This window comes from Protopterus annectens, chromosome 11.part0 (assembly GCF_019279795.1).
Source record: "Protopterus annectens isolate FY-2018-M chromosome 11.part0, PAN1.0, whole genome shotgun sequence".
In the NCBI taxonomy this organism is placed as follows: domain Eukaryota; kingdom Metazoa; phylum Chordata; order Ceratodontiformes; family Protopteridae; genus Protopterus; species Protopterus annectens.
The window spans coordinates 295707067-295730771 of record NC_056745.1 but is presented as its reverse complement, the minus strand read 5'-3'; the positions used below and the strand labels follow the sequence as shown (position 1 = coordinate 295730771).

General features: G+C 36.2%; 1 protein-coding gene across 9 annotated transcripts in view; it reads right to left on the bottom strand.

Moving 5' to 3' along the window:
- Positions 1–23705, bottom strand: part of ABCC9 (ATP binding cassette subfamily C member 9) — a 1652866-nt gene that overhangs the window by 756711 nt on the left and 872450 nt on the right. For 6 of the 9 annotated variants that reach the window (XM_044087794.1, XM_044087796.1, XM_044087793.1 and 3 more), the window contains 4 exons: positions 3292–3330; positions 2432–2464; positions 970–1071; positions 35–119 (listed from right to left, as the gene is read on the bottom strand). In XM_044087794.1, coding sequence (XP_043943729.1) covers positions 35–119; positions 970–1071; positions 2432–2464; positions 3292–3330 — 259 coding nt within the window. The remainder of the gene's footprint in view (positions 1–34; positions 120–969; positions 1072–2431; positions 2465–3291; positions 3331–23705) is intronic. The other 3 variants (XM_044087801.1, XM_044087799.1, XM_044087798.1) reach the window with 2 other exon arrangements.

The following is a 23705-nucleotide window of genomic DNA, read 5'->3' as shown; positions in this document are numbered from 1 at the left end:
CACTTTCTACTTCTCTTGCTTTGTTGCTTCATACCCTTTCTCCAATTTCCGTCTGATCTCCAAATGGCAGCAGATCTATGTCAGGTTGCAGGGAGCAGGCATCGGTGACAGCTTTATATCTGTGTGAGGGCAAAAAACACAACATTAAAAGATACCGATATAACTTCATATTCTACTAACTAAACACATAGCTAAAGTTGCTACCTATATGTAATAGTATAACAGTATTACAAAATGAAGCTGCAGGTATGAAATGAGAAACAGCACCTACTTTACAGTTCCTGTGAGCATAAATAAACATGAGATAATATGAGAAATAAAGTTATTTTGTAACGATAATTTGTATACAAGTCATGTGTTAGATTACAATGTTTATTGCCAAGCCAGTGTTTGTGCTTGTCTTTAATGCTGGCAGATGAAAGGTTTGTGAGTTCTAGTCCTGCACCAGGTGTCTGCCTACCTGTTCCAATACTGTGACTGAACTGCAGTGTAAGGGGGTTGCTATTTTCCTGCATGTGCAGTCCTTTTCAGTGAAACATTAAACTAAAGCAACATCTGCCTGAAGAGATGGCAGCTTCCCCTCATCTGAATGAATACCACCTCACACCTCCTGAAAATAGTCCGTAGATCTAGTGGGTCTAATCCAGTCATCAAAAACATAAATTAATAAATAAACTGACTCTATTAGCTGCAGTCCTGTAAGTAAAACTATACTTGAATGTGGAGTTTTACTGCTGTTTTCATCACAGTACTTTTTCAATGCATTTAATTCCATCTGATATCTACATACAACTGTTGCACTGATAAAAGCTCTGTTGTGTACTTAGTGACATATGATAAGATACATTCATCGAAGGGATCTTGCAGAGAATGAAAACCTCCCATTCAGTACTTAATATTACATTTTACAACCAGCAGTATGACTAACACAGTTCCAAAACAATTGTTAAATTCACGCAAAGTCATTACCTTTGTTTTACAAAGGGACTTCCAAAGGTGATGTTTTCTTCAACTGTGGCATTCAAAAGCCAGGGCTTCTGCGCAGCATAGGCTACTGAGTTCCTGTTCTTGCTACAACAAAAGCAACCCATGATCAGTTTTAAGGAAACAAAGTCAGAGCTGAAAAACATTTTGGAGAGATTGCAATAGAATCACTCGATGTTAAAATACAGTGAAACAATTCAGTGTCCCCATCATTCCAGATCTCTCGGTAGCCTTATTTTTCAAACATATATATTTGAGATATTTAAGACGTATTCATTCTTAAATACCTCATGTAGCCTTATTACTTTTCAAACACAGATATTTCAAAATGAAAATTTCTTTTGATGTTTCAATCTAAACATGCTGCTCTAGCAGCACATTAGTATAAAACATTGTTATGAAGTATCCTTTTATTTATTATTATTTTTCCATTGAGCATTATATGCTTCCTGAAATATTTCCATTGCTTAGAGACACTGAAATTGATAGACTTAAATGAATGGTTCAAATGACACATTGAATAAGATGGAAAAAAATCTGTGGATAAAAAACCTGTACTAGGAAGGAGATGAAAATATAAATTCAATTTACAGCACGCTAACACCGTTGATATCAGTGCCCGTGTTTGATGAGCTGCTGAAGATTTTAAGTAAGTTAAAGTTTCAGGTTTAGTCCTTCATTTAAAGCAGTTGTTGATTTCCTCACTGAGTTATATGAATATAGATACTGAATGTCAAAGCTTTATAGAAATCAAATTAGACAGCTCTTAACAGAAAATATACAGCATTATGTCAACCAAAAATGAAACAGAAACACAATGGGGATGAGGGCACTTAAGTGTGTCATGACTGTTCAAAGTGATTTTCCAGTCTTCTGAGAACTAGCGAGAATTATAGAGTTATCAACTACTTATAAAGCTCTTCATTTTGCCTCAAAAATTTGAATTTTACTGCACTGCACTCTTAATCACTAAAACTATCTGCAAAAGATATATCTTCTTTCATCCTGATTTTGTTTATTCCTATTATAATTTGGAATTTAAGACCATTGTTACACCTGAAAATTTGAACCTGAGTAGAAAGATTATGACTAACATGATAGGACTGAATACCCTACCCAGACAATATAATAAAGCAAACATATGTAATAAAGTATTGAAAGATCCTCAAATAAACCACAATTGGAGGGTTTTAGCTGAGTAATACTCAAGTCTAAATTAGAATACTGTGCAATGGAAAATGGAAAATCTCTTTAATTAGTCACCTGAATGTTAGATTTTCTGAGACGGGTAAGGCAATATGACTACGAGGAACAAGATTCAAAAGCCAAAGGAAAAGAGGAGCACGTAAACACAATAATGAAAATAGGGAAATATGGATGTGAGGAACGCGATTCAGGAATCCAAGGAAAAAAATGCAAAAATAAGTAAATGCAAAACTGAAAGTACCTCCTGTTTGCTTCAAAAGAAGAGTCTGCTTCACTGAAAGTTGTTTTTTATGAAAAGAAAGTTTTAGTATGAACATATACATTTTAAACATATTATTGCAGTTAAAACAATATAAATACTAAACAAACTTTCTAGAGATACTTGACAAAAAAGAATAGCATGAACACATTAAAGAAAGACTAATGAAAGGGTAATCAAATATTTTTGCTTTACTATCCCAAGTGCATGCAGGCAGAATTCATTTCTTCTTTTTCACCCTAATATTAAACTCTGTAAGTCTAGCGATTAGTAGTTCAAACTGTACACATACAGTCTCAGAAAATAACACATACAACATGAAATAAATTAAAATATAAATATCTAATTGATGATATCAGAACAGTTGAGCTATACACTAAATAATAAATTAGAAATTATAAAAATCTCACACCCATATAAACCTGTCTGAATCTCATTGATAATAAACCAAATCACAATTGCAACTGCTTATACAGTATGTCATCTAACAATATTGAACAAACAGTAATATTTCATGGCCTATTATGAATACACTAATCATTGCTACAGGTATTGAACATTCATAGTTAAGAATATGAAACTAGCAAAAATTCTGCTTAATTTATTAATTTTCTTGTTCAAAAGATTGTAACTTTCTTATCTGCATAACTAAATAAGAAGATAACAAGATAACTTGAGAGACACTAGGCACATCACTAATAGCAAAGGGCAAATGAGCCATAGTTTTTCTAAGCTAGAATTAACATGCTAATTAATATAGGTGTACACATTCAAAATAGAAGAGAAGAAATTAATATGTTATTAATTATTAACTACAAGGAAAAAAAATCATACTTCTGTACCTCAAAGGTTCATCCACTTTCATGTCAGATTCAGGCAGCCTAAAATTATGATCAAACACAAGCACTTAATTTTAATTGGCAAGTACAGTTTGGGTAAGACTATGAAAATGATAGGGTTTCAAGGCCTTTAGGAACCAATAAGATACAATAATGGAAATAAAAAATCAATACACTCAACAACGTGAGATTTCCTAATCCTGTAAATGAAACCACCACCCTGCAAAGGCAGTGCAGTCCTCAAATATAAAAGTTCATATGGTTGTTTTACTTGACTATTCTCTAGAGAATGACTATAACAGCATACGTACATGCAATATTGTCATAAAATAGAACATCTTCAGTAATTAAAGATAAAACATACACAATCTCCTTATAGATGCAGTCTATATTACTGCACTTGGTCAGAATATATGTGTTTATAACTTCCTGCACTGCACCAGTCAGAGCTGGATCCAGCACTAGGTGACCAAGGCAGTTGCCTAAGGCCCACTGGCTAGGAGGGGACTTCCGCTGACTAGGAGAGGCTGCCACAAGTGAAAAAGAACACAACTACACATCTTCTTTAAGAACATCCTTACATCTGTGTGTCGATGCACACAGCATACACACATCTAGAATTCAGCCCACAAAGCTGGCACATTAGAGCAAGCTGAAAATGTGTGTGTGTGTGTGTGTGTGTGTGTGTGTGTGTGTGTAAAATTCCTTAGGTAAGAACAGCAGATTAGTTCAGGCTCAAACCCTATACTTTGACTACAGGAGACAGCCTAAATCTTCTACGCTATCCATACTTTACAAACAGATTTTAAATATTAATCTTACAAACTTAGAATGCTTATAAACACTAAATAAGCTGAAAAAAAACACAAACTGGATAAGAAAGCTAGAGAATCACTCCACTGGTCACCCACAAATGAAATATAAGGTCCATTTTATTAAGCACTTTTTGTCTCTTCTTATAGGGAGACTTCTTCACATAACAGACATCTCACAACTCCACAGTATTGAAAGAAACCACTTGGAACTTCCAGTCTTATTCAGACTTTGTGTATTAAACTCGCTCATTTTTCCACATTTCTGTAACTATGGATCACTTCGGAAAATGTTCCCTGTATATTTCTTTACTAGACAGTAAGCCAACTCCAAGTATCTGGTAAAAGTTTTCCGAAGTGGAGTGATTTTCTAGCTTTCTTATCCAAACTTAGAATGCTGTTAGAATAACAGATTTTGTGTTAGCTTGCATTTTACAAAGGATATAATGTCTGAAACTCAAGTGTATGTCATTATTTAGTGACTTCAATCCTCTGTAATTTGCCAGAAATACACAGATTTTAAGGGGAATAATCAAAAACATGAAGCAAAAATCTAGACATTTTGCAGAAATCTGGACAGTTGAGAGGTATGATCACCCCAAGAAATTGTAAGTTTTTCAGTACATTTTCAAGGAATTGTCAGCTCTGGTGCATTTTCCAGGAATTGCGAGCTTCAAGGGAAGATGAGTTTACTGCTAGTCTTGCTGTTTTCAGTGTGCAACTGTTTTGTTTAGCAAATGGTCATCACTGTCCTAATAAATTTGAAGGCAGTGGTAGTAGCAAAATGAGTGGCATGCTTACTTTTGATGCAGAAGGCTGTGGGTTCTAGTCCCATACCATGTAGATGGATTGCTGGTACTGTGTTGCACTTTGGGGGCAGAGGGTGAAGGTGCTGCAGTCCTGTCCTCCTTTGAACGAGATGCCTAGTAATAATGAATGCGTTGTTGGTTTGCCTTCCATTCCCTAATACAATATTACCAGCTGACTAATTGTTTTTTTTTTTTTTTTTTTTGTAACATAGGCAAGTTACTCTACTCTGCAAGGGCAGCAAACACTGAATTGCAGATGAAGCACTGAAATATAAAGTTGTTTGCAAACACCTACCACTTCATTAGTAACAGATCTTTTTAATGTAGAAATATTCAGATGACTTTTACTTATGCAAAGATTGTGCATTATTGACTGATATTGATGGTTTGCAATGAAGCTTGAGTGGTCTTTTATGGTTGAAAAGTTCTGAAATGGGCAGTTTTGCCATTATTGGTTCATATGTTTTGTTTCATTGCTTACTGGAAAAATCTTCAAAACTACAAATTTAAAACACACTCTAACACGTGATGCTGTGTTCTGCAAGGAATATGATTTAATACAATCAGAACATATATATGTTTGCATGCATGGTCCTAAAAAGTGTGCAAGGGGCCTATGATTTAAAAACAGCCCAAAGGTAAACTTAATCCACCACTGGCCAGATGCATTTTCTTTGAATGCGGGTTTCAATGACATTTCAATGAATTTGAGTTTCAACGGCAGAAATGTTTACTGTTAATGCCAAGTCTGTTTTCATTATGAGACTGTTTTGTTTAGCAAATGTCTATCAGTGTTTATGCTATAAAATTTGAAATAAAAGTTTTAAATTAATTCAGATATTTGTAATCATTATAGAAGTAAAGAAGAAAACAGCACATGCACACTGACATGTTTGAACAGTGTTTATACTAACTGGGGAGAAACAGCCAGATAATGGGACACTGCAATGGCTGCAGAGTGGGGGAGATGCTGCAAGGGTGCTGTTGTGTGTGTGTGTGTGTGTGTGTGTGTGTGTGTGTGTGTGTGTGTGCCTTGATCCATTACCCTGCTTAGGGCCTCATTTCTCCATGATTCTGCTCTGACACCAGTCTTTCTGACCAGAATAAAATGAAGAGCAAGGAATGCCTACACACCTGTGGAAAGGTTAAGGTCTGCACTGCAGCACCCCTACCATCACACACTAAGATTTATCATTTACGGAGCTAACAAGGCAGCACCCAAAATGGCTGTATATCTTTCTGTAAAAGAGTAGAGCTGGTCAGCAACCCTTAACAAAAACATAGGGTGGTACAGAGTAGTTTAGGCCAGTATTTATGTGTGTATATATGCATGTATGTATGTATATTTCCCAGAATAGAGCACTGATCAAGTCAAAGTCATTGGACGCCTAGTCATTTTGTAGACTACAAGTTAGGAACAGCCAACAAATAAGTAACAATTCATGCAAGTAACAAGCTGAATCAGTATAACATAAAGTATAATAAAAAATGCAAATCAGACTAACTACCTAATATATAAAATAATTAGCATACTATACACAAAGAAAACAATGCAACTTATATACTTATATATAGATCTGAGTTGTTCAGTGAGAAATCAGCATGAGAAATCGCAGTAGCAAAATTAGGAGGCCTGCAAAGTAAAAGGTGAAATACACAGTATGTCCCAAGCTGACCATTTGTACTTGGACTCTTTACTGAAGTACACTTTGAATAGTGAAAAGAAATTGGAGCAGGTGGTGAGTTCTTGTAAGTGTGAAGGGAGAGACTGGTGGCTAGAATAAAAAAATCTTTGAGTTGTGCAATGGATTTTAATTTTGGGGTTTGAAGGACTAGGCCTCAATTGGAATTAATTATTATGTTGTAAAATAATTTTTTGATTTTGTATACAAATGATTACAGCTTTACTGAATAGTAAAATGTTTTATTAACTTCTTTAATGTAATGGACAACCTAGTATATGAGCTAATTCTGCAGAACCAAGGACTGCAATTGTGAAAAATAAAACAGTGGGAATTATAGTAAGCTCTTTTAATAAAGAAACATAAATATTCCTACTAGTTACAGAAAAATATGATGAAGAAAAAAAAAAAACAAAAAAAAAACACGGCATGAATTATTTGTATTTCTGGGAAGGCAGTATAACATTCTGACAGCTATGCTAATCAGCTATTAAGTTCCAGTGTTCTCTAGTATTACCAGCCCTCTGCACCAAGAAAATGATTATTATTTTAATTATATGCAAGTACAATAAATATCTTGGAGAAAAAAAAAACAATTTTCTTAATTGGCAAAATTAGATTTGAACACTGAAGTATGATAACTTCAGCATGACTATATCTTTCTACAGTGCATCCTGTGGATGCTATATTAAAGCTCAGGTAATAGATTTATAGTCTCATAGATTGTTACTAGCTAACAATCCCGGGGTGAGGGTGGGGGGCTTTATTATTCTAGACAAGTTTTCCTGAAAGAATAATGATGTCCTGTTTCCAAATAGGATATTAGCTTGGTCTAGGTTGTGCTCAAATTGGGTAACAGATGATTCAAGTGGACTCACTTCACATGGAGAGGAAGCCTTTTCCATAGGATGGACAGTTGCTGGGACATATATCTATCTCTTCAGCATGTTGTTAAATCACAGACAAAATTCAAGTCCTTAGACCTTGTATTTCTGGAAATGTTTGACTTAAAAATATGCAAGAGATTCATAAGTGTGGGACTTGTGGATGCCTTGTAAGCCAGGCACAGATCACCCCTCAGCAATCTAAAGGTGTCTAAGTAGAAGGAAAGGACTTTAAGAGGCTTTGCATAAAGCAGGTTTGTTACATCTTGCATTCTTTTTGTGCAGAACCTCTGAAGTCACTCTAGTTGCTAATATGCCTGACCAGGTACATACTGAAGGGAGTACTGTACTCTATGATTCTCTGATAAGGGCAGAGTACAGTGGTATAATGACCTCTTTGGACCTAGATGTCATGTCCTTACTTATAAGATGTACAACATAAAAGGATTTCCTCACCACTGTGGCTACATGGTTGTCAAAGGTAAAGCTACTGTCTACTTGTATACCCAGATTCCTGACCACTGGGTTGACTGTGAGGGACATAATATCTACACAGTAATTAGCTGGGATGGTTGACTTCCCAAAGGATCCAATTCTGCATTTCTTAGAATTGAGTTTAAGACCATGACTTTGGCACCATTTGTTAGTCAGAGACAGGCCTTCTTGAAGAATGCTAGTGTCTGCAGCAGAGTTGATGATAAACTCCAGCTTGCAATCATCTGCAAATTTAGTGAGCCATAAAATTTCAGCATTTACTTCTGTTTCAGAGAAACAGATGCCAAAAAAGAAGTTGGCCCACTACTGAGCCCTGAGAGGGATCTGCTAGTGACTTGCCTCTTGGTGGAAGTTGCCTCACCTAGTTTGACCTCCTGGGTCCTATCAGTGAGCCAGTTGGCTATCCCATTGGTGATAAATGAGTTTATACCTAATTTAGTGAGCTTGTCTATAATGCCTGAGTGGGTATTTTATCAAAAGGATTGAGCAGGATGAGGTAAGCTGTGTGACATTCTTGCCCTCATCTATTGCTTTGATGACCCTCTCAAAGACGTCCACAAGATTTAATAGGCATGACTTTATCAAAGGCGAACTGTGATGAGTCCAATGTTTGCTGGTTACCTATGTCCTCATTTATCATGTCCATGATGATTTTTTCCATGGCCTTACATATGAGGCTGGTCTAACTTACAGGCCTGTGGTTACCTGAATCAGTGGCTGGACGTCCTTTGTGCAGGGGAATGACTGTAGCCATCTTCCACTCCTTGCACACAAAACCTGACTATAGGCTCCAGATGAAAAGTGATTCAAGTGGACCAGAGAGATCAGGTTTCATGCTATTTAGTCATCATCCCAGGATGCAATTGGGCCTATCAATGCAGTGTTTTTGGTCTTGGAAAGTGCATTGAAGATCTTTTCCCTAGTAATGGTTGGAGGATTGTAGCATGCAGTATTCTTTTTGAGTATCAGGTAGGCAGGAGCGAGGAGAGAAATTTGAGCTGAACCTATCATCCAAAAGGTTGGCAATGGCCTTTGGTTCATGGTGGGTGATGCCATTTACAATAAGTTCTTAGCATTGTTGCATCTTTCCCTTGATTGTTTGTTTGTGTCTTTCGGCTTTTCCTGGTTAGGGATCGCCACAGCGGAATCCGGTCCGCTAATGATTGGCAGTAGATTTTTACATACTGGCTTGCCGGGCCTAATGCACAACCTTCAATGGAGGAACGCCCATTCACCCATGTCGCTACACAGAAGACGCTCTAACTGAGAATCGAACGGGCAATGTCTAACTGCGAGGCGACAACGCTGTTATGGAAATATCTGTAGGAAGCTTTGTGGTTGTCCTTTGACTAAGAAGCTATTTTTTCTTCTAATTTAGCATTTGAAGTGTTACTTAACCCTTTTAACTGCATGTTTAGATTGGTCAGGGTTTTTTTATTATGCTGGGATATGTTTCTCCTATGCTTGGCCAAGATTTTTTCTCTTTTGTTGTATAACCAATTGATATTGTGATTCCACAACGATGGCTTGTCTTTTGAGTTTTGTCTTATTCTTAATACGAGTGGGTACGCCTCACTCTATAAAGCAATCAACATGGCTGTACAAGGATTTTGTAAATAGCTTGGCATATGTTATGGTGTTTATTGGGTTTGGATGTGCTTGGAATTTAGCCCAGGTGTCACATAGTAGAGAGGGGTTAGCTTTGGAATACTTTCTAAAGGTTTTTGGTTGAACTGGGTTCCCAAACTTAATTTTCTTTCAAGTAATACTGCCTTATGGTCAGATCTGAGTAGTGAGGACATTATATTGGGTGAAGAACATCGCTGTCTCATATTTATGAGTACAAGGTCAGGGATGTTTGTACCCCTAGTAGACAAATGGACCAACTGTTCCAGGATGTTGGTATTAACAAACTTGAAGGATAGCTGGGCTTGTGCATTAGAAGTGGTGTAGGATTCCCAATTTATGGAGGGACACTTGAGATTCCTCATGAAGATCATATTGTGTTGAATGGTGAGGGACTCTAGTGCATTGAAACAGGTAGTGTGGGTTTCCTGGGGCATGGAGTATGGGTCTTTATGTTGTAAGGATATGATAAGAGATCCTGTTTATGATGAGATGCACTTGCATGAGGTCCAGTGGGTCATAAATGTTAACAACTCTGGATGTGAGGTTGTTTTTAACATAGATTAAGACTCCACAACCTTTAGTTCCCTTTTGTGCAGTAGCTGGTCTAAAGATGTGAAAGGCATTATAACCTGACACTGATGGGATACTCTCCATGACTTTAAACCATGTCTCCATTACTACACAGATGTCTACACTCTCCAGAGAGGAAGGCTTGCAGGCAGCGGAGTTTCTTGTTAAGACTTCTAGCACTGAGCATTACCACCTTCAAATATTTCTTTATAGGTTCAGTTAAGTCGGGAGGTTCATCATTTTGAAATTGCCTAAAAAAGGCACTATAGGGGTGGAAAAGGTCTTTGCCAATATCCTAAAGCCTAGAGGGGATAAATATAGACTATCCCCTAGCAAAGCAGCATGTTTTATCAACCATGTCCATACAGGCAGTCAAATATTATACCCCTTTGAACTGACACCAGAAGCTAAGCCAATCACTAAAATCAATTATTTTCTGTTGGTAATGTTATCACTATCTTTGGAGAAGGTAGTATGCTGCTCAGTGCTAGGCCCATATCTGCCTGAAACACTCTATAAGTGAACTCAATCATGTTTTGTTTCATATAGTCAAGGGAGCTATGTCTCAGGTCATTAACATTCACATGGAGTATGACAGATACTGGTACCTGTGGTTCAAAGACCTGAATGCCAGTATGACTTGATGCATCCTAGACCCAGAAAGGCAGCTGTGACTCTATTTATTCATTCTGGTGAGGGGGATATCAGTGCGCCTGACTACAGAATCACCAATGACCAGGAAATTTGGTTGTGTACTGGTTTGCCTTAAGGGTTTAGCAGTAGAGGCATTGGATACAGTGTTACTATGTGTGGCTGTGGTGATTTAACAGAGTGTTTACATGATGGTCCAGGTCCCTTTTTGACTGGGCAGGAGGTCTTAGTGTTTTAGGAAGGTTACCTATAAGTGCCTCAACATAAGTAGTTTTATGTGTAGGGTCTTTACCCTGTACAGTAGGTGTGGTGCAAATGTCACTGACAACCTCTATAGGGTTAGTTTTGGTTGTATGAGAGAGTTTTCCTCCAGTGTTATGTTGTATTTACACCTCTCACATATTTTATCTGTTTTATTAAGAATTAGTGGGTTGTCAGTATACAGGAGGCAATTGCTACAATGCCTCAAAATACCCATCTCAATCAGACTGGCCACAGAGAGCTAGAGTTGGAAAGTATATATCCATGGGTATGATCCACTAGGGAGGAAGAGTCAAGGAAATCTAAATAGTGAATCGGTCAGTAACACAAGGAACTTGATGAACATCCCCCAGCTATGCACAAACTAGATGCTCTAGTAGTAAAATGAAAACTCTGTCTAGACAGTAATGGTATTTTAATGGAAACGTACACTGTGAGAGATCAGAGTTTACAGAGACTAGAAGGTGGAATTACGCTGTGAGATATCAGCATCTCTACAGATCACTGCTGAGAGCTGCTGAGCAAAGAGTAGCAGTTCTAATTAAAAATTGTAAATAAAGTCAAAAAGTTCAGATATTCAGCACAGAAACACTCAATTAATGCAGATGTGACAAAGCAAAGTGAAAAACAAGTGCCAAAACTGTGGATATGGTAATGTAAGTCTTCTTAGCTTGCTCATAAGTTATAACCTAAGCACTGTACAACTGCAGAGGAGATTTAATAAAAAAATAAACAATATCCTGTTTCCAATCAAAAACAGCACACTCTTCTTTCCTTTACACAATTCCAGGCCAGAAAGTAACTCAGGTCCCAAAGGCAATTTTAACTAAAGATTGTAAAAAAGTAAAAAAAAGGCAGATATTTAATGCAGAAACACTTAATGTAGCTGTGACAAATGCAGTGTGAACAATAAGTGCCAGAACAGTGGATATAGTAATGTAAGTCTTGACTTTTGTAGAGTTTACTAGAGACCAGCAACACTCTTCTTCTCAAGTAGTGCAGTCTCCAAATGTTGCCCAATGCCTTGAAGCTCAGGTTATTAGCCACGCATTGTGCAACTGCGATGCTTAAATAGCCATGAAAATTCACAAACAAAACCCTATAGCTAATCAAAAACAGCACACACTTTATTCTTTTACACAATCCCGTGCAGGAAAATTACTTGGGCCCCCTCTACTCTCACTAAAGTGGAATCAAGGCAGTTCTAACTAAAGGCTGTAAAAACGTCAAAACATGCAGATATTCTACACAGAACCACTCAATTAATGCAGTTAAAAACAAATACTGAAACAAAGCATAAGGTAATATAAGTCTTAGCTTTTGTAGTCTAGCTCTCTAGCCAATCAAATAAAGGCACAATAAGACTTACACCAGCAATTCCCAGCTCAGAAGCATGTAGGCCATACTATCCTGCCCAAGAGTATAGACCTCAAACCTTTCTAATGTAAAATAACTGATTCTGAGCCCACATTCTTAAACCAGAACAAATACTCTTAGAATAACAGACACAATAAGCCATCACAAGCAATCCTCAGATCAGAAGGATGGAAGCTACCCTCTCCTCCCACAAGAGTGTAGACCACAAACCTTTTTTATGTCAAATACCTGGTTTGGACCCCGAACAAGTAACCAGAACAAAGACACTTTTAAAATATTAGACACAATAAGCCTTTCACCAGCAATCCTCAACTCAGAAGGGTGGAAGCTATCTCTACTGCTACAAGAGTGTAGACCACAAACCTTCCAAATGTAAGATAATTTGTTTGAAGCCTGAGTGCATTTCAGAAGTAAGAGGCTAGGAATACCAGATACAATGTAATCAAGCTACAAACAAGCAGCAATAAATGCAGCAGATTAAATGCAACTGAACACCTTAAGAATGTTCAACACATAGCTAAAGTAAGAATAATCACAAAGTCCAATTATTATTTTTTTAAATTAGTGGGATGGTAGGAAATGGAAGATAATTCAAGTCTAAGAGGCTAAAGGGGTGAGGGTTCCTAGTTGACCTTTCAGTGCTCAGTAAAATGTGCTGATGAGATGATACTGGGAGTAGGGTCCACAATCAGACTAATATGATGGTGGGCAACTCAAAACCAGCAAGTTTAAAAGCACAAAAGGAGTACAGTGGGTGGGTGGGAAAAATCAAATGCAGACAGAGATCAGCAATACTTAAACAGAGAACAGTAAGAGACACATCACTAAAGCTAAAGATGTCACTAAATACTTGTAGTTAACTGAGGAATGCTATTTCTCAGCTCCTCCCATTAATTTAATTTAATTTAATAATTATTTTCTAACTGACCCTAGCAATAACCTCTCAAAATTCCAAAAAGAACAAAATAAATAAATAAAATAATAAAATGCATATAAAAAGTAAATAAAAAAAATGAAAGTAACCAACCTTACAGCAAGTCACACATCAAAGTTAACTGAGGAATGCTATTTCTCAGCTCCTCCCATTAATTTAATTTAATTTAATAATTATTTTCTAACTGACCCTAGCAATAACCTCTCAAAATTCCAAAAAGAACAAAATAAATAAATAAATAAATAAATGCAATATAAAAGTAAAGATAAAAAAATGAAAGTAACCAAACCTTACAGCAAGTCACACATCAATCCCACTAAAGATGCCACTAAATACTTGTAGTTAACTGAGGAATGCTATTTCTTAGGTACTCCCACTAATTAAAGAAAAAAACATATTTGTAAATATTGAAAATAAAAAGGCACAGCAATTATTTTTTCTGAAATAGTGAGAAAGAGTAAGTGAAAGCATCAAAACACAAAAAGTATTTTGTGGAAGTCTTAAAGCTAACCATTCTCAGAAGAAATTGATCAGAAATACCTCTCAAAACTGAGAATGGAAAGAGAACTGGTCTATGACCATTGCATCTTCTCTTAAACAAGACAGGAAAAGATGTGGTATGTGAGGAACAGCCGAAGATGAAGACCCAAGAGTGGAGCCCTTACAGTGTGATCCTACTAGCATGGAAAACAATGGAACATATTTTGGAGGAAATAATTATTAACACTAGGGCCATCGGTGAATAAGTTCACATACAGTATGGATACACCACAGAGAGATCATGCCAGGCAAGTGCAATACATTTCTTTCACTGGGTAATCAGCAAAAAGAAAAAAAGACCAAGAAATAGTTCTAGATGAGGACTGTCTGCACAGAAAGTTATAAATTAGTTCATTGCCCACAAAAATGGTTAATACATGGATACACTATCAATAAAGTATATCCAAAGGTAAAACCAAGCATTTAAAACTACATGGGTGAACAATAAGACATACAAGTCATATCTAGGTATATTGCTAAGATTCAGTACTGTAGACACTGTAACATTTAGCACTGTGACATTGTAACATTTGGTAATAGGGCACAGTGACATTCAGTACTGTGCTACTGTAACATTTGGTATAGTGGCACTATCATATTCTGTATTACATCATTATAACATTCAGTACTGGGGCACTGTAACATTCCATACTAAGGTGCTCTAATATTGAGTACTGTGGTACTGCAACATTCACTACTGGGGTACTGTAAGATTTAGTCATGGAGCACTGTAACATTCAGTACTGGGACACTGTAAAATTTGGTACTGGGGTATAGCAATATTCAGTATTGTGGCACTGTAAAATGTAGTACTGAGGCACTGTGACATTCAGTAATCTGATACTATAACATTCAGTATTGTGGTACTGTAACACTCAGTACTGAGGCATTGTAATACAGTACTGTGGCACTCTATGATTCAGTTGTGTGCCAGTTTATTTAACTTCCAGTACTGGGACAATGGACCACGTTGTACTGGAGCAATATAATATTCAGGACTGGGACCAATACTCTTCAATGTCTGCATCAGTGACAATGGAGGTACTGAAAGAAAAAGTATGTCTCAATAAATGATGCAAAGTAATGCAACAATATATGACCTTAACTGATTGTGGTAGGTGTAAGTATGCCATAATAACAAGGGCCATCTCTCAGCAGCATTCCTGTCCTGTGTGCATGCACATTCATACACCACCACATAAGTAGAGATTCTGAAGAATATATACTAACATAAGCCTAATCTGTACCTAAAGAAGACATGCACTCAAAAAAAATACAGAATCTCATACTCATAGAAATGACATAGTACACACACATACTCCTCCCACTGATCACAGTAAATCAGTTATATTATTTTTGGGTGAAGCTTGACCTCCTTATACAGGATTTTGCTTTGAGACAACTCTTCAGCATCCTTAGAAATATAATGACATAAAATATAAAAACTCATTTCATAAATTGGATGAGTTTATGGCAAAGTTGCTAGTTACAGATCAAGAATTGCATGTTGTTTTAACAGAACATTTAAATGATGACACTGCAGTGGAAACAACTAAAGAAATATTTGCTAAGAGACAGACTGTTCTGGAAGCAAATGATAAGATTCTGGCAGAAAAGCAAGTGGATGTACAGGACTGAGCATGTAGAAATATCATATTATAGGAATACATGAGCAAATGGAAGGGCAAAGTTGTGTCTTGTTTGTAGAATGGAACATGGTGAGATAGCCTGGACTTCCTGAAAATGGGCCAAGAATAGAAAAGATACACAAGGTCTTTTTGCAAATTGTCAGGTTGGCCTACAGAAGCCCATACCAATTATCATAGTAAAAAATCCTTTGAACAAAAGTACCACATTTTATCTGCGATATAGAAACCTAACAAGGAATATTATGGGGTGATCAGATAATGTTTGCAGAACATAACTAGTTTACTCCAAAAGCAAGCCCACTTATTTATTTATTTATTGTTTTTGGAGGCAGTGCCATTAGCACTTAAAGTGTCTTGCACTCTGCTTATTTACAAAAGTCGCTGCCATCTGGAGTGAGAATATTTGTGTATCCTAAAAAGGCTATGTCATTTCTGGAATGATATGTAGATGTGTCAGCAGGTTAGAGGTTAATGCATTCTTAGCAGACAGCTAACAGACAGATAAGGCAAACAAACGTTGTGATAAAAAGACAAGCTTTATCCCCCACCTTTATAAACCACTCCTCATCTAAGTCAGGGGATCCTCAAACTGCAGGGAACTAATGTTGCAAGTTTATTGAACATGATGACTATGGCAGAGCTTATACGAACTTGTATGCTGGTTACGGGATTGGCTTCAGATTGGTGTTAATGACTGATATCACTAATTGTTGGTGGTATTTTTCTGTAGGTGTTATCATTTTGTGTTAAAATCTGGTATTATATTCTACTTCCTGTATCTTTTGAATCTGTTAACAGTAATTGGATTATGAGGCTACACTGTCCCACTTGCAGGGTTAATAAAGCAGGACATTTTTTTCATATTTAATATCAGTGTACCCAGTGCATTCTGCAGCTTGTTTCTTCATATACTGCTTGCCCGAAACATGGTGGGACTAAAAATATATTGCTAATAGCTGGTAAGTGCTGACAGGTATTCTTATTATACTAACATTACCTGGAATTTCTTAAGAGATAACTATGAGAATGTGTCTAGTCTGCATAGAAACTATTTTGAATTTTGCTTTCCTGTAGCTGGCAATGTTGTAGGATGTCTCAGAGTTGGTGTTCAAGGCAATTGGCTGTTTGGTATTTTATTCCCATGTAGATGATAATACAGTGGAACATCTCAGAGTACAAAAGCAAAATAGCTGAGAATGAGTAAGCATGCCTGAACTTGTACATGCTGTTGATGGAAATAGATCTTTAATAGATGTGATGGTGTTGACCATGAAATAATCTTTTCAAATACTACAGTGTACATGGCCATTAGGTGGCAGGTTGTGGAGGCCGGCTTTGATGACTTTGATGCTTTGTTTGACTCATAATTTAGAAATTTGACAGGGCAGTTTTGATTGTTGCAATAGATGTTTCAGGATGATTGAAAAAAAATGAGGGTCAGGCCAACTGTGTGCATTAATTCTTTTGTGATCATTTCAGGCCTTCAATTACTTATCTGACTAAATTATTATCATAAGTGTTATAAGTATGAATGATTTGTTTGTTTTTTGCTTTCTTCCAGATTCTTGATGAATTTCTGTAGTATTTCCTTCCAACAGGAGATATTAAAGACTATTACTGCATATATGTTAAGCTAGCATATCTTTTAATATGTGACTAGACACTGTTCCTGCACCTGAGAATTCTGCACTTTCTTTAATGTATAATGCAGGAGTTTATTACAGGGTTAAAGGTTTGCTATGTTTTGCTGTCTCTAGGTACTTGACCCAATCTAATCTAATGTTTCATTATATCACAAGTGGTCTTTATGAGAAGGTTCACTTTCCTATACTGATGGGGTTGTCAATGTATGATTACAAATATTTGTTGACTCGTCTATGACTGAATTGAGTCTACAGTTTAATATATTTAATGTGAATCTGATCTTTATAACTGGGAAACTTGAAAATGATTCAAGGGAAACAGATAATTTTGGGTAAAATATTTATTTTGTTAATTATTTATTTGTCTTTGTTTAGCGGGAAAGTCCAACTAGGTAATACCCATTTTCAGCAGAGACCCAGGGAGAAAAGCCCATTTGCTTACAGTACATTATACTAAGTTCCAGTTAAATACATAGTAGCTACATTTCTATTTACATTTATACATGACCAGTACATTTATACATTCTAAGATTTTACAGAGGTGGAAGTTACTAAAGAGAAAGCCCATGTGAAACTTAATGGATTGCACAGGCAGTAGTTATGTATAAAAAGTATTTTTTCATTTCAATGAGAGGTTGAAGGGATTCTCTTTAAGGATAGTACTTTATGGAGAGCACAAAGTCTTAACCTTGTGATGAGCATGTGCAGAACTGGGATTGGTTAAGACATTGTTTAAGCAGTGGTTTAAAACTACTCAGTTTATTGGAGAGTTTTATTTGTATGCAGATACATTTCCAAAGTTTAGCAATGTATTGGGAGTAGAGATTAATATATCTCTCATACTGGGAGTAGAGGGAGCAGATTAATAGTGCATCTGATGCAGAAAGTCAGAACTGACTTTGCTCATGGTCTGTTGGCTATTTACGATACACTGAAAGTGGGCTGCGAGTACTAACCTGAAGTACTTATGTGGATGGGAGTACTAATGTAAGAATGCAGTGTTTTCCATTCAATGTCTATGTCACATGATTTGTGTCTAGCAGATCATTTATGTTTAGAGTGCCAATTTCTAGGGATAGGTTATATGCCTTGGAAAACAAAAACTTAACTAGTGAGTCTTTTCATAAAGCTGAATAAAACGAACTCCAAACTCCGACTCCAAGAAACTGAATAACCAAAAACACACACTGCGGGAAGGCAACAGGGTACAGAAAATGGACACCAAACTTAGCGCTTTTGTTCCTTTTAATGAAATCAGATCTTCATTACAAATATTCACAAACCCACACCACACTATTAAATGCAAAATTCAAAAAGTCATGTGACTTAAAACACCTAATGGTGGTCACTAAAGCAATAAACCATTAAGAATAAACCATTTGAAAATACAAAATATTGCTTGAAGCAATCTGAAATGAATTAAAATACATTTAGACATATCAAAAAGTTAATACATATTTGTATATAATATGAATCTAAAAACATTTTCCAACCCTTAACTTACTTAATATATAAAGTGCATAATATAAAGTAACTAAAGTCTAAGCGATTGTAAAAAACACTTTATATTAATGGTCTCATTGAGACCAGGTATTTGATCAGCAGCCAGCATGATCTGCCACAAACTTTCTCTACATTCTAATAAAATTTTGCAATCTCCACAAAAAATGTCAGCATTTAACTTTTCCAAAACAAAAAAGAATTTTTTTTAAATTATTGCAGCCCATAGCATGATGAGCTTGAGCATTAGAAGAATCCATTTTCTTGATAGCCAAAGCATGTTCATAAATTTTTTTACCTAAAGTTCTAATCATTTTTCCCACATAGAAATTGTCACAAGAATTACAAAATGCAGAATAAACAACATTGGTACTATTGCATGTGCAAAAATCTCTAGCCCAAATGATCTTGTCAACATGTTTAAATTCAACAGAGGAAGAATTAATAACATATCTACACTGTCTGCAGTGCCCACATGAAAAAAGTACCCAACTTTTGTGGCCTCACCTACAAGTCAGTTTGTGTTCTACTTTTTAAAATTGTTTTAATATTGACAATTCTGTTGTAGGTAAACAAATGTTTTTTACCTATAACTTTGGCTAGATCAGGGTTTCCTAACATAACTTTCCAGTTGTCAGAAATAATAACCCTAATCAAACCCATTTCATCGGTTATAGGAATAGGAAAGGCCAAACTGTACTTATTAAACCACAAAGTATCACCACAAAAAGATCGTCCAGAAATCCTGATGCTTAAACCTTGAGTTGACAAAATGGGACTTGCTGAACTATTTTTCAAAATCATAACTTCATCAGCAATTTTTTAACCATATATAGTTGTACTCCTCTGAACAAAAAAATTACTAAGTTTGTCAACTTCCTTCTTGAAAACTATTTGGTCACTAGTCAAATGACTGAGCCATATAAACTGTCCTTTGACAACACCTCTTTTCATGTGACTAGGATGCAAACTATCTTTATGTAAATACTGATTTACAAAAGTATACTTCCTGTAAATACAGCTTACAAACTTTCAAATGGAACAATCAAAAGTCAAGTGTACATCTAAGAAATCAATTTGTTTGCCAAACCTTCCAATGGTAAGTCTAAGGAGCTTGATGGTGTTATTCAAATAACCCACAAATGAAAGAAAAGTGGCATAGTCACCTGTATAATGCCTGTAAAACATTATATTCTCAGCTAATGGATGTTCAAAAAGGTATTTATGCTCCCACATTGCCATAACTAAATTGGAAAATGAGGGTGCAATGCTAGAACCCATTGCTACTACTGAAATGTGTTGAAACAAACCATTTTCAAAGTTTAAAAAAGTTGTTTTCAAGTACTAACTCCATTAGCACACAAATGGTGTTAACGTAGCCATTGTCTATGCCACTATACAAACTTAAGTACTCTTTAAGTAACTCCACACCTGTATCTTAGTCTATACAAGTGTATAATGAGGTGACATTGAGGGACACAAAAACAAATGATGAATTGCTGACTTCAAGTTCATTCAAAAGTTCTAATAAATGCCATGAATCCCGTAAATAGAATTGTGATTTTTGGAGTACTGGATTAAGAATATCATCATAGAAATAGGTTTTGTTTTGGAAAAATTCTAATTATTTAGATTTGCTAAAAAATATTATGCTGGCTGCATGTATTCATTCAAAGTTCAATTTCATATGAGTACAAGGAATGAATATAATGTCAGAGACACTTAACTAGGGGCTTATTCCAAAAAAATGTCTCAACAATGAGGTGATTTTGAGGATTGGGAGAGATAGTCTGTTGGATGGTTTAATGAGTATTATAGGCTTGAAAGTATAAGCTATTGTTCAACATAAAAGTTAACAGAACTGCTGTAACATGAGGTGTGAGTGGTATCACCTGTCCAGTCAAGGCAAAAAAGATCTCTTCACTCATAAAAATATATAAAGCAGGAATTATTCCTCTTTAAACAGCTAATTTAAAAAAAAATGTTCAGCAGCCTTTATTTCAGGAAGGGATTAACTGGTGGCCTAATTAGTGAGATATACAGGAGCTCAAAAAAGGGGATGGATGTTTTATTGTTTCTCTGTTTTCCATTAGAAAAATAAGGTATACTGGTGGACACAAAGAAGATCTGCATGGGTGAAAGGCATGTGCAATGGTAAATATTTCACAGTAGCTTGCATCAGTTTACATTACAATGCTGGATGACCAAAATTAAATAAGATCTATGATGATGAGGTTAATGAATTTCTACCATGGTACTTCCCTGCTTATAGGTGACAGGAAGTTGGTAGTAAGAAAGATCTATGTAGACATCAGGCACAGTATGCTAAGTTTGTTATCAACTGAGAGATTTTTTTTTATCTTTTGTTGTATAGTGTTTATTCTTTTAGACATGTATTTAGTGGCACAGAAGGATGATGAGGCAAAGAATTTTAACCTATTGCTCATTAACAACTTAAAAAAAGTTACATGCTGGACCTTCTCCTCCTGTTTCTTCCTCTAACCATTAATCTTTTGATGTACATCTACTCGTTTTATTCTAAATGGTGAGTATGTATTATGTTATTGTACTCATTTACATATTCTACATCTTTGCAGTATTCACATATGTTTTTATTGAACATTTTAACAATAAAACATTAATATATGGTAATAAAAAATTCTAAAACAAATGTACATATATAAAGAACAATACCAAAAAACTGAAATAACTATTTCCAATAGTGTCGACTATAAACTATTTCCAATAGTGTCTACTAGAAAACAAAGCTTTTTAAACAGAAAAATAAATGTGATAAAAGTAGTTGTTAGTTAATTATTAGTCTGTTTATCCAGCAGTTCTTTGAATTTTGACCATATATGAAGAGATAATTCTAGATGTTCTTTTCTTGATCATGATATGTTCAAGATGGCAAACTTCAGTTGCCGTGTGTACAGATTCCTTCATAGTAGGAGTCGTCTGATTCTTCCAGCTCTTGGTGATGACTTTTCTTGCTAATGTTAAGATACTCCATAAAAGAGGGTATTTCATTTTTGTGACACAAGTGGAAATAAGTGTATTAAATAAAATAAGAGATTCTGCCAGCATAAATTTATCATTGAAAACAGAATGTAAGAGAGAATTCGCATTATCCCAATATGTATTAAGTTTTATACATTGATAAAACATATGCTGCAGTCAGCTTTAATAGTTTACTATCAAAATCCTGAATGAAACACAGTTCTTTGAGTAATCATTTACTCAAAAAAAATGTAGGAAATGAAAAATTTGTTCACTTAAAACAACAAAAGCGGTAATGTAGGCAATTTGAATTTGACATTATCAACATTATTCAACTTACTTTGATGTCCGGTTGTTTTCTTCAAATGTTTTGTGGGGAGCAAGCCCCCCTTACACCAACATCCCCTGCTAATTATATAGTTCAACTCTGAGATCACACTACAGTGAGAAAAGGGTAAATCTCCCAATCCTCACTATAGTGGGATCTCCGATCAAAACTTTAAACTCACAACAGCGAATGCCCACTAGCATTCACTGTTGTGGATTCAAACAATTCTAGAATGGTGTTACATGAACTTGAAAACAGCCTTTCGACAATACAAGTTGGCGTAACTGCTGCCCAAAATCTTGATAGTAAACCATTTTAACACTTAGTTTACATCACAAGCATCATATGTCTTTATTATACACCAATTCAACCTTATGCAGTGTGATAAAGGTTCTATGTAAGAACTTCCAAGACAATATAGGTTCATAAGTTCATAGGTGTGTACTAAGCTAATGGCCATGGGGCCTTTACAAGACTAGCCCATAGAAGTGCCCTGGCATTGTGCCACCCGTCGTTAGCTCCCAGTGTCTCTATCAAGTAGAGCCACTGGAGTGATCCCCAGGGTGAACTATTTCCCATCCACTCATCAAGATTTCTCTTGAAGAGGGCTAGTGAGGTGCTCTATTTGATATGTATAGGAAGTCTATACCGGAGCTCTGGCAGTCTTTGGGTTATGAACCTGTCCCTCCAGCATGTTCTGCTAATTGTGGAAATGAGGTTGAGGTCTCTGGAGCATGTGGTGTGGAGGGATTGGGATTTCTTTAGATGTAGCATTTCTAACAGAGCTGGGTCAGACATGGCTTTGTAAGTCAAGTAGAAATCGTCTCTTAGTAGATGATATGAGACAGAGAATAGCTATAGTTTTTTGAGTCTGTCCATGTAGGACATGTGTTTAAGGCTTAGGATCCTCTTCGTGTGGTACTTTTGTGGCCTCTCCAACTGTTGCAGGTGTCTAGTGAGGTACATGCCAAATGGAGCATTATACTCTATGATTGGTCTAATGAGGGAAGAGTAGAGAGAAATGATGACCTCTTTCTTCCTGGATGCAAAACCCTTGGTAATGTGATGTGCCACACAGAAGGACTTTCTGACCACAGTGGCAATGTAGTGGTCGAAGGAGAGGTTGCTATCAACCTTTTGTCCCCAGATCTCTTATAATGCCTTCAGTGTTCAGTGGGCGCTCATCAATGTGGTAATTAGTGGGAACTGAGTTTTTCCCAAAGGGGATGATGACACATTTTTTGGCATTAAGTTAAAGCCATGGTTTCAACACCAGTCATTGGTCTCAGTGAAGCCTTTTTGTAGGATGTCTGCATCACTTGGGGAGTTAATAATGGCTCCCAGCTTGCAGTCATCTGTGAATTTTGTCAGCCAGAGTCCCTCTATGTTGGCATGAACTTTTGAGAAGTAGATGCCAAACAGGAGAGGACCCCAGGACCGATCCCTGTGGGATTCTACTCATGACTGGTCAGCAGTCTGACTTGGAGTGCACTACTTTCACACTGTGTGTTCTATCTGTGAGCCAATTTGCAACACACTTAATGATATAAAGGTTGATGCCTAGTTTGGTGAGTTTATTAGTAGTTCCTGAGTGAAGAATGGTATCAAAGGCCTTGGCTAGACTGAGGTAGGCTGTATAAACTACCTTATCTT